Raw genomic sequence first — 12379 nt, 5'->3', positions numbered from 1 at the left:
ACCTTCTTGTTCCTCGTTAAAGACTTTTCATCTTCCAACAGAATCTTCTAATTGACATCTTTATATGGCACCTGCACTAGATTTGAAGTTGTGTGTGTGTGTGTGTGTGTACGCATGCAGTTGCTCAAACTGTTGTTATATATGTAATTCCTTTTGTTTTGTTTTTACTGTTCTTATAAATGCTTCTACTGCATTGTGAAAATCACATCCAGAGGCGTCTCAGGAGGCGATCTGTGAACAAAATGAAGTGTAAGAAATTGTGGATTTGATGCTGTCCGTGAATTGCTTCCCATAAACCGTCTCAATGCAACGTCACCACGGAAACAATTTTAAACGATCCCATACAGATACAGTCATACCTCGGGTTACAGACGCTTCAGGTTGCGCGTTTTCAGGTTACGGATGCACCAAAACCTGGAAGTACTGGAACGGGTTACTTCCGGGTTTCGTCGCTCGCGCAGGAGCACTAAATCACACTTTGCGCATGCGCAGAAGCGCCGAATCGCGACCTGCACGTGTGCAAATGCGGCGCCGCGGGTTGCGAATGCTTCAGGTTATGAACGTGCCTCCTGCATGGATCACGTTCGCAACCCGAGCATCCACTGTACACAAACAATTCCATATGTGAAAAGTTTCAAGTCCAATGCAGAGACCGACTGGAATAAAGGAGGAATATTAATATTCTTTTTCCTTTTTCCTTTCTCCTCCTGTAATGAGGCTGCATTGTAATATTTTAATGTTTCGATATTTTAATGTTGTATTTTAATCTTGTTTTTAAGTTGTATTCATTCAACTTGTTTTTATTATTGCTTGTTAGCCGCCCTGAGCCTGGCCTTGGCTGGGGAGGGCGGGGTATAAATAAAAATTATTATTATTAATAATAACCGTGGCTTTTAAAATGACAAATTCATGCTCTCAGCGGCTACCAGGAAGAACGGCTGCTTTCTCCACCGTTGGAGGCAATCTGTCTCCAAGTACTAGGACTGAAACCCAAATGGTTTGCAACCAGGACTGAGGCCGGAACAAATCGACGACGCCCAGAAGTGGTTTGTGTCCCAAGAGGCTCCGTCACCCGAGTGCGAAACCCGGACCTCTGAACTCTTACCTTCTTGTCGGCGAAGACGTAAAGGGCGAGGGGCTTCTCCCGCTGGTTGATGAACTGGATGGCGTCGTCCAGTCCCTTGACGGTGACGATGGGCAGGATGGGGCCGAAGATCTCCTCCTGCATGACCTTGGATTCCCGGCTGACGTCCGTGAGAATGGTTGGTGCTGGGAGAAAAGAGAGGAGTCCAGGGTGGGAGGGGGAAGGGCAGGGTAACCTGCTCATCCGTGGAGGTCGGTGGAAAGAGGCAGTGTGGTGCAGTGGTTGGAGCTAGACCTGGGAGGCCAGGGTTCGAATCCCCACTCGGCCAGGGAACTCACCCGGTGACCTTGGGCCAGCCGTTGCTTCTGAGCCTCACCTGCCTCACAGGGTGTTGTGGGGATTCAATGAAGTGTTGCAATCCACACTTACCACCTGCCTTGCCTGGAGGAAGAACTCCGAGGGGAGAGGCTCCATCAGGCAAGGCCTCTGTCCCCCTGCCTTGCCCCAACCTCCAGGCTCCGCTTCTCATTTTGTATTGTATTATGCTGTGCACTGGGGCTTGCTGCCGTTTTATTGACTGGCGTTTAGAAATCCCTTACTGTAACTGTTAAGAGTGGATTTCTGTTTCACCTTGAAATGCTGATATTTAATATTATTCTGTGTTATTTTAATGAATGTTGAATGTTACTTTATTTGCATATTGTATATTGTATTAAGTACAGTGGTGCCTCGGGTTAAGTACTTAATTCGTTCCGGAGGTCCGTTCTTAACCTGAAACTGTTCTTAACCTGAAGCACCACTTTAGCCAATGGGGCCTCCTACTGCCACCGTGCTGCCAGAGCACGATTTCTGTTCTCATCCTGAAGCAAAGTTCTTAACCCGAGGTACTATTTCTGGGTTAGCTGAGTCTGTAACCTGAAGCGTATGTAACCTGAGGTACCACTGTATTATTATCATAATTACCACCACCATCACCCTCACCCTCATTATTAAGGGGAGAACTACGTAGACCCCCTTGAACTCCTCAAAGTAAAAATGTGGGATATAAATGCATTTATATATATAAGCAAGAAATAAAATATCAAACACAACGTTAGTCCTGCTCAGAGTAGACCTGTTGAAGTTAATTTCTAAAAGACATCTGAAGGCAGCCCAGTTTAGGGAAGTTTTTAATGTTTAATGCTGTATTGTGTTTTTAATATTCGGTTGGGTGCTGCCCAGAATGGCTGGGGAAATCCAGCCAGATGTGTGGGGTAGAAATAATAATAATAATAATAATAATAATAATAATAATAATAATAATAATAATAATAATTAAACGAATAAATTAATCATAGAATTGTAGAGTTGGAAGGGACCATAAGAGCCCACTAGTCCAACCCCCTTCAATGCAAGAATATTTCACACAATGTGGGATTTGAATCCATGACTGCGATTAAGAGTCTCTTCTGACTGAGCTATTCCAGCTCATGCAATGAACAAGACTCAATTAGCTGCTTATTCCAACACATCTGCTCTGGGTATAACTTTGCTGGAGACGTTGTCTGCCTAGGCCAGTATCAGCCTTGGCAGGGAGAGCAAGAGAGTCATTTCCCATCACTTGCAACCTGGTCCTTTTTAAACAAGAGATGTCGGGGACCGAACCTGGGTGCAAAGTGGGTGCTCTGCCCACTTAAAGGTAAAGGGACCCCTGACCATTAGGTCCAGTCGTGGCCGACTCTGGGGTTGCGGTGCTCATCTCGCTTTACTGGCCGAGGGAGCCGGCGTACAGCTTCCGGGTCATGTGGCCAGCATGACTAAGCCGCTTCTGGCGAACCAGAGCAGCGCACGGAAACGCCGTTTACTTTCCCGCCAGAGTGGTACCTATTTATCTACTTGCACTTTGATGTGCTTTCAAACTGCTAGGTTGGCAGGAGCAGGGACTGAGCAATGGGAGCTCGCAGAGATTCGAACCGCTGACCTTCTGATCGGCAAATCCTAGGCTCTGTGGTTTAACCCACAGCCAACCCGCGTCCCAATCTGCCCACTTAGCAGTACTAGAAGCCACCCAGCGAACGGGTGGTATATAAACCTCTCAAATTAATTAATTAATGGTGCATTAACAGGATACAGAAAAACCTAACATTTCCAAAGCTGAACCAGAACGTCTCCAGTCAAAAAGATTATCATGTCAATCCTTTGCATGCTTCCCTGGGAGTAAACCCCACACGGAATCCATTGGGGCTCACTTTGCAGCTGTTTAAAATTATAATAATAATTCTGTATTTAATTATAGTTCAATTTTTTAAAAAGTTTACCACCGAAAGGCATTCAAATTATTAATAAGCTGAAACAGATATTAAAAAGAACACCGTTCTAAAGTTAATTAAAAGAGGATTAAGAGGCAAGTCAACTTCTACAGGTCAGCAGGCACCAGAAGGGAGTTTGCTTCTGAGAAGAACTTCAAAGGATTGGGCTCCAAATCCCACACTAGCTTCCATATAAACTTCTCAAGCTACTAGCCCTCAGTTCTAAAAACTCTCCACCTCTCCCTGCAACCAGCCTCCCCTGCAATTCACCTGTGATTTGGGGGAAGAGCTGAAAGGTGATGATAATAATAATAATAATAATAATAATAATAATAATAGGATCACCCCAACATTTCCACCTGGCAATATTCAGCCTGAGGACCCTACATGGCAAAGGCGTTGTACCTTTTTTTTTTTTTTACTGTGATTTTATTGGTGTTAGCCGCCCTGAGCCTGGCTCTGGCCGGGGAGGGCAGGGTATAAATAAAATTTATTATTACTATTTATTATTATTTTGCCCAACACGGGGTTCGAACCCACAGCCCTGAGATTAAGAGTCTCCTGCTCTGACGACTCAGACAACACCCATGTCTTAAAAAAGGGGGAGGGGGGCTTCCTTCCAGTGTGAGAAATTAAATTTGGGGGGGGGGGAGCTGTTTGATGTTTGCAATTGTTGCACAACTTTGTATTTAAAATTAGTTTGTTAAAAAAATAATCTGCTTCCTGGGGGCACTTTTAAAGTTGGCTAAAAGGACAATCCTTTAAATACAAGACATTGTGTTATATACATGGTCAGACTGCTGCTCTATCTTGCTCAGTACAGTGGTACCTCGGGTTAAGTACTTAATTCGTTCTGGAGGTCCGTTCTTATCCTGAAACTGTTCTTAACCTGAAGCACCACTTTAGCTAATGGGGCCTCCTGCTGGCGCTGTGCCGCCGCAGCACAATTTCTGTTCTCATCCTGAAGCAAAGTTCTTAACCTGAAGCACTATTTCTGGGTTAGCGGAGTCTGTAACCTGAAGCGTATGTAACCTGAGGTACCACTGTATTGCCTATAATTATAATAATTATAATTTATTATTTATTATTTATACCCCGCCCATCTGGCTGGGCTTCCCCAGCTACTCTGGGCAGCTTCCAACAAAATATTAAAATACCGTCAAACATTAAAAGCTTCCCTGAACAGGGCTGCCTTCAGATGTCGTCTAAAAGTCTGGTAGTTGTTCTTCTCTTTGACATCTGGTGGGATGCCTACACGGACTGGCAGCAGCTCTCCAGAGTTTCAGACATTGGGGCGGAGGTGGGGCATCCTAGCCCCAGCTGCATGCAAAAGCAAACGCTCTTACCGCTCGGCCACAGCTCTTGAAAACAAAGCAAGATTCTAGTCCTCATGGTCTGATTTAAAGAGGAATGTAGGAAGATGCCTTTTGCGGCGTCAGAGCAGGGGATTGCGTCCAAAAAACACGGCCTGAGATTCAGGACCAAACTCACGTCCCTCCCGGCCTTACCTATGAAGCACGTGGATTCATCCGCTTCCCCGCCGTAAGCGATCTTCTGTCCTTCCAGGAGGCCCATGATTCTCTTGAAATGGCGTTTGTTCACAATCCTCTCGTAGTCCGGGGATTTCTTCATGTCCTCGCCGTAAAATTCCTGCGGGGGGGGGGGTCAACGAGGCCACGTTGGCTCAGGGTGGCTGGGAGGGCTAGCCTCCTGGTTTTTTAAAAAATGTTTTCATTTTATTGACTTTTTAAATATATACAGCGGTGCCTCGCAAGACGAAAAGAATCCGTTTTGTAATTCTCTTCGTCTAGCGGTTTTTTCGTCTTGCAAAGCAAGCCCATTGACGGATTAGCAGATTAGCACTATTAGCGGCTTTTAGCGGCTTTTAGCGGCTTTTAGCGGCTTATCTGCTGATCGGATCAGCTGATAAGCGGCTTAGCGGCTTAGAAAAAGGGGGGGAAGGAAAAAAAACCAGCAGGAACTCGCAAGACATTGTCGTCTTGCGAAGCAAGCCCATAGGAAATTCGTTTTGCGAAGCACCTCCAAAACGGAAAACTCTTTCCAATTTCCAATCTATTCAATTAATTTACCGTATTTTTCGCTCTATAACATGCTCCCAACCATAACACACGCTTAGTTTTTAGAGGAGGAAAACAAGAAAAAAAATATTCTAAACGAAACAGTGGCTGTATGATTTTTGTGGTTCATGCTGTGGCCACAGACATGTGATCTGACAGTGAGTTTGGGGTAGCCCAATGCAAAAATCCTGAGGATCCATGTGGATCCATGCTTTGTAACCATGTTTTTGCACCACTGCGGCCCCAGGCAACAGTGGGTGCGTGATTTTTTTGGTGCAAGCTGTAGCCATGGACATGCTATGTGATCTGATGGTGAATTTGGGGTGACCCAGTGCAAAAATCCTGAGGATCCATGTGGATCCGTGCTTTGTAACCACGTGAATGAAGGAACTGTCAGTAATGTATGGTATCTCCAATACAGTGATGAAGGAAGAGGAGGGGGGGAGCTCACACTTGTCCTAGGCAAAGCAGCCAACTCCTATAGGCCTAGGTGCCTTCACCCCCCCCATTAAATATTTGAGGGAGTCATCCTCCCCCCATGCTGATGGGCATTGCCATTCATATAAGGTACCAGTGTGCATGCACTTTGTCTTGAGATCATTGCAGTCTGTGAGATGGGGCTTACCTGTACCTGCCCCCCCCCAATATTTTATTGAAGTTGGGAGAGGGAGGGAGGGAGGGAGGGAAGCGAGATGGAGAGCTCACATTTGTCCTAGGCAAAGCAGCCAACTCCTATGGGCCTAGGTGCCATAAAATATTTGAGGGAGTCACCCCCCCACCCCCCATTGTGGTATGTGAGTGGGGCTTACCTGGCTGTCCCCCCAATATTTTTTGAAGTTGGAAGAGGGAGGGAGGGAGGGAAGGAAGAGAGAGGGGGAACTCACATTTGTGCAGCTGCCTTGCCTCCAACCGGAGCAAAAAGAGGAGGAGGAGTCGACTCAGGGACACGAGCCTTGTAAGCCGCTTTGTTTGAATTTACCGGTGAGGTGCTGGGGGAGGGACGGAAGGGGATGCCCTCTTTGTCCCTCCTTCCGGCTCATTGTCAAGAAAGCAGAGTAAGAGCCGCTTACATTTGTGTAAGGGAGAGCCATAGAGCAGGCAGACACTGAGAAAGAGAGGCTGTCTTCCTTTCCCCACCTTGGCTTTTACACGCTGCGCGCAGCTCTTGCCGGCTTCTGAGCTGCCTCCCTTCTCCCACCTCGCCAAAAAGCCATAGAGCAGGCAGACACGAGGAAGAGAGGCTGTCTCCCAACACTCAGCTGTTGCTCAGCTGTTGCCGGCTTCTCAGCAAGCCAAGCGGAGGAAGAGAGGCTGCCGAACAGCCAGCAAGAGTGGCTCCTCCTGCCTGCATTCGCTCCATAACGCGCAGACACATTTCCCTTTACCTTTTGGGGGGGAAAACTGAATGTTATGGTGCGAAAAGTACGGTACATTTCTGACTTTCACTATTACATTTAAATCTCATAACTAATATCTCTATTCTTTCTCTACTTTGCAATATTTCATATATTTCTCCTTACAAAACTTCTTGTAGTCCTAACTAGCAATTTAATTGACTTGTTAACAAGCAAGCAATCAGAAAAGGGTGGATGCAAGGAAAATAAGAGACTCAAAAACTTCAAACCGCAAAGCGTCACAGCCTTGGGGTTCCCAAGGTCCTGGCATGAACATTCCAGGTCTGGCTTAGAAATGTGATGGAAAAATACAGTTGTACCTTGGATCCCCAACGCCTTGGCACTCGGACGCTGCAAACCCAGAAGTGAGTGTTCCGGTTTGCGAAGGTTCTTTGGAACCCGAACGTCCAACGGGGCTTCTGAGTGGCTGCAGGAACTTCCCGCAGCCAATCAGAAGCCGTGCTTTGGTTTCCAAATGTTTTGGAAGTCGAACGGACTTCCGGAACAGATTCCATTCGACTTCTAAGCCACGACTGTAAATCCATGTACCCTCAATGGCACGAGGCACCTGTGAACACACCTGCCTGATTCTAACACCTCACCTTCAGTGTCTTCTTAACAGTCTCCACTATTTGGTTTTGGATGGACGGGTCGCACAAAATGTAGTCAGGGGCGATGCAGGTCTGTCCGCAATTCATGAATTTCCCCCATGTGATCCGCCTGCCAGGAAAAAGGAGGAAAGAGAGACCTCAGATCTAACTCCATGGACTAGTGTCTTGGGAGAGGTAAACTTTTTCAAAGGGCAGTGGGGAGGGGAAATCCCGCCTGGGCTACACCAAGGCATCGCAGTGTTGAAAGAGAATCAATTGGCAATGTGCAGCCTTTCTAAGTGATCTAATAATCGCTGTTTGGAAGACGGCATTCCTTTGGGGTTCCCTAGAGCCATAGCTGTCAACGTTTCCCATTTTTTAAGGGAAATTCCCTTATTCCAAATAGGATTCCTTGCAAGAAAAGGGAAAGGTTGACAGCTATGCCCAGGGACGGGGGTGGCGCTGTGGGTTAAACCACAGAGCCTAGGACTTGCCGATCAGAAGGTCGGCGGTTCGAATCCCGTGCTGGGGTGAGCTCCCGTTCCTTGGTCTCTGCTCCTGCCAACCTAGCAGTTTGAAAGCACGTCAAAGTGCAAGTCGATAAATAGGTACCACTCCGGCGGGAAGGTAAACGGCGTTTCCATGCGCTGCTCTGGTTCGCCAGAAGTGGCTTAGTCATGCTGGCCACATGACCCGGAAGCTGTACGCCGGCTCCCTCAGCCAGTAAAGCGAGATGAGCACCACAACCCCAGAGTCGGCCACGACTGGACCTAACGGTCAGGGTCCCTTTACCTTTTTATGCCCAGGGCCTCACCCACCCACAACGGCACGCCAACCAGGTCTGATGCACAACTGCAAAACCAACATGCTATAACATCAGGGATGGGGAACCCCAGGTTGAGAGGCCAGTTGTGGGCCTCTGGACTTCCCCGTCCGTTCCTCCTAACTCTCCCGGGGCCAAACATCCTTTGCTTGAACCTCCATGAGTGTTTCTGCCTAGAGTGTAACCTCGAATTTGGATCACGCCTTCCGCTCCCTTAGATGCAGAGAGAGAAAGCGTGTAGCTGAAACCACATAGGTACAAATTCTCCCTCCTGCGCTGCCCACTTCTGGTATGTGTCGGGGGCCCAAAAAACCTTCCCCACCACAAAAGTCGGCTCAGATTTTCAGAATGCATCAGCTGTTATTTTATTTGAAAACGGGAGGAGGAGGGAGAATTTGAACTTTGGCTCCCATGTTCAAATATATAAAAGGATGTCACATAGAGGAGGGAGAAAGGTTGTTTTCTGCTGCTCCAGAGAAGCGGACACAGAGCAATGGATCCAAACCACAAGAAAGAAGATTCCACCTAAACATTAGGAAGAACTTCCTGACAGTAAGAGCTGTTCGACAGTGGAATTTGCTGCCAAGGAGTGTGGTGGAGTCTCCTACTTTGGAGGTCTTTAAGCAGAGGCTTGACAACCATATGTCAGGAGTGCTCTGATGGTGTTTCCTGCTTGGCAGGGGGTTGGACTCAATGGCCCTTGTGGTCTCTTCCAACTCTATGATTCTATGATTCCCTGCTTTCGATTGCTTAACGCAAGCCGATGATGCAAAATACATCCAAACAGGTTAGAAGTAAACCAAGATTCAGGGAAAGAGGCAGCCTATGTCATAACGCTGTTAACACCCATCATTGTGGCGTAACCACACATGGAATTTTCGACTGAGCCGGATTCAAGGCTTAGAACGAAGGGCAATTTCTCAGATCCCATGAGCAAAGAGAAGATAGCTGTTTCATCACTCATAGGGCAAAAGGCCCGGAGCCCAACAGCAGGTGGCGCCAGAGCAAAGCCAACTGATTCTAGTTTTGGTGCCTTCTCCCTGCTGAGGTCTACAAGGGGTGAAGGAGGAGGAAGATGCTGATAAGCACGGCACCCCAGGGGCTGGTTGGAAGCAAGGAGGCAGGCAGTCAGGAAGGAAAGCCGATAGAGGGCAGGCTGTGATTGGTGGGGGATCCAGTGGGGATCTCTCACATCATTCCCTTGCTTGGGAGGATTCTGGCTAAAATCAACTCAGGCCCCAAATATCTGAAAGGCCAGCTCATTCTCTACAGGCCCTCTTGGGTGCAGAGATGAGCAGAGAAGGCTCTCTAGATGGAAATGTAAGGAAAAGGAGGGGAGTTTCTTCCATATGTGGTGGACTTGTACTAAGGTTAAAGCCTACTGGGATATGATATATAATGAACTGAAAAATGTTTTTAAAAATACCCTTATTAAAAAACCAGAGGCGTTTTTGTTGGGTATAATTGGAGAAGAATTTGCCAAAAAAGATATAAATTTATTTATGTATGCTACCACAGCCGCAAAGATACTTTTAGCCCAGAAATGGAAGCAGCAGGAACTCCCAACATTGGAAGAATGGCAGACTAAAATGATGGAATATGCAGAACTGGCGAAGCTGATGGGGAAGATACGAAACCAACGCAATGAGCTGTTTGAAAAGGACTGGAGTAAACTCATACAATATACGAGAGAACATTGTAAACATTTGAAAACGCTTGCCAGGTTTGAGTTAAAAAATTTTGTAATGCTAATTTCTGGAATCTCTTTGCAATTAATAAGGTAAATTTTATAAGCATGAAAGAAGGTAAGTAGATTGATATAGAAATGCTAAGTTGTAAGTGAATATTGATGAAAGCCAAGTAAAGGGGGGGGGGGGAGTTGAGGCTCAGTTTGAGCAACACTATAGGTGATGTTGTGATTTTAAAGGACGGTGACTATGGTAAAAAAAATGTTTTAAAAAATGACCCCCTCCTTTGGTAATCCTCACAGAACTCTAGCCCAATGGTTGCCATTAATTTGATTTGAACTGATTTTCTAATGAACTGATTTTAGAATGTACAATATTCCAATTAATTGATTATGATTTTATGTAAACTGTGTTATTTTTACAGTTGTTAGCCGCTCTGAGCCCGGGTTTGGCTGGGGAGGGTGGGATATAAATAAAATTTTTATTATTATTATTATTATATTACAGTGGTACCTCAGGTTAAGTACTTAATTCATTCTGGAGGTCCGTTCTTAACCTGAAACTGTTCTTAACCTGACGCACCACTTTAGCTAATGCTAAAGTTTAGCTTCTGCTTTAGCTGCTGCTGCAGCTAAAGTTTAGCTGCTGCTGCCGTGCCGCCGGAGCACGATTTCTGTTCTCATCCTGAAGCAAAGTTCTTAACCCGAGGTACTATTTTTGGGTCAGTGGAGACTGTAACCTGAAGCGTATGTAACCTGAAGCGTATGTAACCCAAGGTATAATAATTATATATATTATAATAATTATATATATTATAATATATAATATTATTATTATCTCCATAAAAACCTCCAAGGAAGGGGAGTCCACAACTTCCTGAGGGAAACCATTCCACTGTCGAACAGCCCTTGCAGTCAGAAAGTTCTTCCAGATGTTTAGTCGGACCCTTTCTTGTAATTTCAATCCATTGGTCCAAATCCTGCCTTCCACGGCAGGAGAAAACAAACCCAAGCCACTTTCCATGTGACAAGCTTTGAGATCAAAGCTTTCCAAACACATTAGTGTGTTGGCTGCAGTGTGTAGGCGGGCCATGTACTTGTTCCCTGCGCTCCACCCGGGGATGGAGAGGGATTAGATTAATCTCCGGCTCGCTAGTAAAACTGAATTACTATGTGGCGAAATGATGTGCGTCTATAAAGTGTGTCAAAGCATGAAACTTGGAAAGCTCTGCTTTGGCTATTGGAAGATCCACCTTGTCATTAGCCTTCTTAAATTGGGATGCCCTAGATTTGGACACAGGACTCCAGGTGTGGTGTGACCAAGGCAGAAGAGAGCAATAACATTTACTGCCCTAGATGTGGACACTAGACTTCTGTTGATGCAGCCTAGAATAGCATTAGCATTTTTTGCTGCTGCATCACACAGTGGACTCAGCTTGTGGTCCACTAAGACCCTGAGATCTTGGGTCGTTCCTCCACCCGCAGAGCCTTGATGGGTGGCGGCTCAGTGGGAGAGGGACTTCTTTGCAGCGGCCCCTAAGCTGTGGAACACCCACTCCACAGAGGTCTATCCGGCACCTTCATTATACAGCTTTCAGAAAACACTGAAGACGCTCCTCTTTAATCTGCTATTTTGACGCCTGAGTTGCCTGATTTTAAGACCCACCTTATAGCTTATGGTTGCGAAGAAATTTAAGGACTATTTGAATAAATACTGTAATATACAAAATTAGAAGTTACTTGAAAGCACCAAATAGGCCTAGGATTAAATTCTGATTTAATTAAATAAATGGGATTTAGAACAGTAAGAGAATTTAATAAGATGGACAAAAGTTGGAAATATTTTTGTTTTAAAATGATATTCGAAAGCTGTTACATGCAGACACAAGGAAATTCAGAAGAAAGGGACTTGAGGAAGTCAATCTACAATGTAAACAAAATTGGATATGGGATTAAGATTACATTTTTATTATTACTGTTGTGGTTTTGTATTGTATTGTTTTTTCTTTGGTATGCTTTTCTGTTTTTCTTTTTCTTTTTTGTTAATGTTGTATGTGTTATAATTGTGAAAATTTAATAATTTTTTTTTGGAAAATAAAACAAAATATATATCTTATGGTTGCAAGCTGTTTTACATGGTGTGTTTTTCCCATTAAAAAGAAAACATCCAGTGCCTTGTGGGATCTCTTTGGGAGAAGAAAAGGCTCAGGAGAAAACCCCACACAAATCCCTAAGATGGTTTGATGGCGTCTTGTACGTCGCCTTCTGGCAATTCCTGATGCCAAGCTGGTGCCGAACATCTTGCTCTGCTTTCCTTTGGATCACATCAGCGAGGGCGAGGGGGGCGTCTTGTCACCTGGGCAGCCCAGCACCCCCAGACCCACTGCCCAGACTTGCACCCCAGAGAGATCACTTCACTGCTTGCCTGAGAGCGC

The 12379-nt window shown here is 45.6% G+C and overlaps 1 protein-coding gene across 3 annotated transcripts in view; it reads right to left on the bottom strand.

The window, feature by feature from the left end:
• Positions 1-12379, bottom strand: part of ALDH3A2 (aldehyde dehydrogenase 3 family member A2) — a 36273-nt gene that overhangs the window by 10023 nt on the left and 13871 nt on the right. For all 3 annotated transcript variants that reach the window (XM_082201845.1, XM_082201844.1, XM_082201846.1), the window contains exons 6-8: positions 7447-7564; positions 4881-5022; positions 1092-1269 (exon numbers count right to left, since the gene is read on the bottom strand). In XM_082201845.1, the coding sequence (XP_082057971.1) occupies positions 1092-1269; positions 4881-5022; positions 7447-7564 (438 nt within the window). The remainder of the gene's footprint in view (positions 1-1091; positions 1270-4880; positions 5023-7446; positions 7565-12379) is intronic.

Source organism: Podarcis vaucheri, assembly GCF_965113315.1.
Source record: "Podarcis vaucheri genome assembly, chromosome: 15".
NCBI classification, from domain to species: Eukaryota; Metazoa; Chordata; class Lepidosauria; order Squamata; family Lacertidae; genus Podarcis; species Podarcis vaucheri.
The sequence above is the reverse complement of the archived record's forward strand: the minus strand, read 5'-3'. Positions and strand labels throughout refer to the sequence as shown.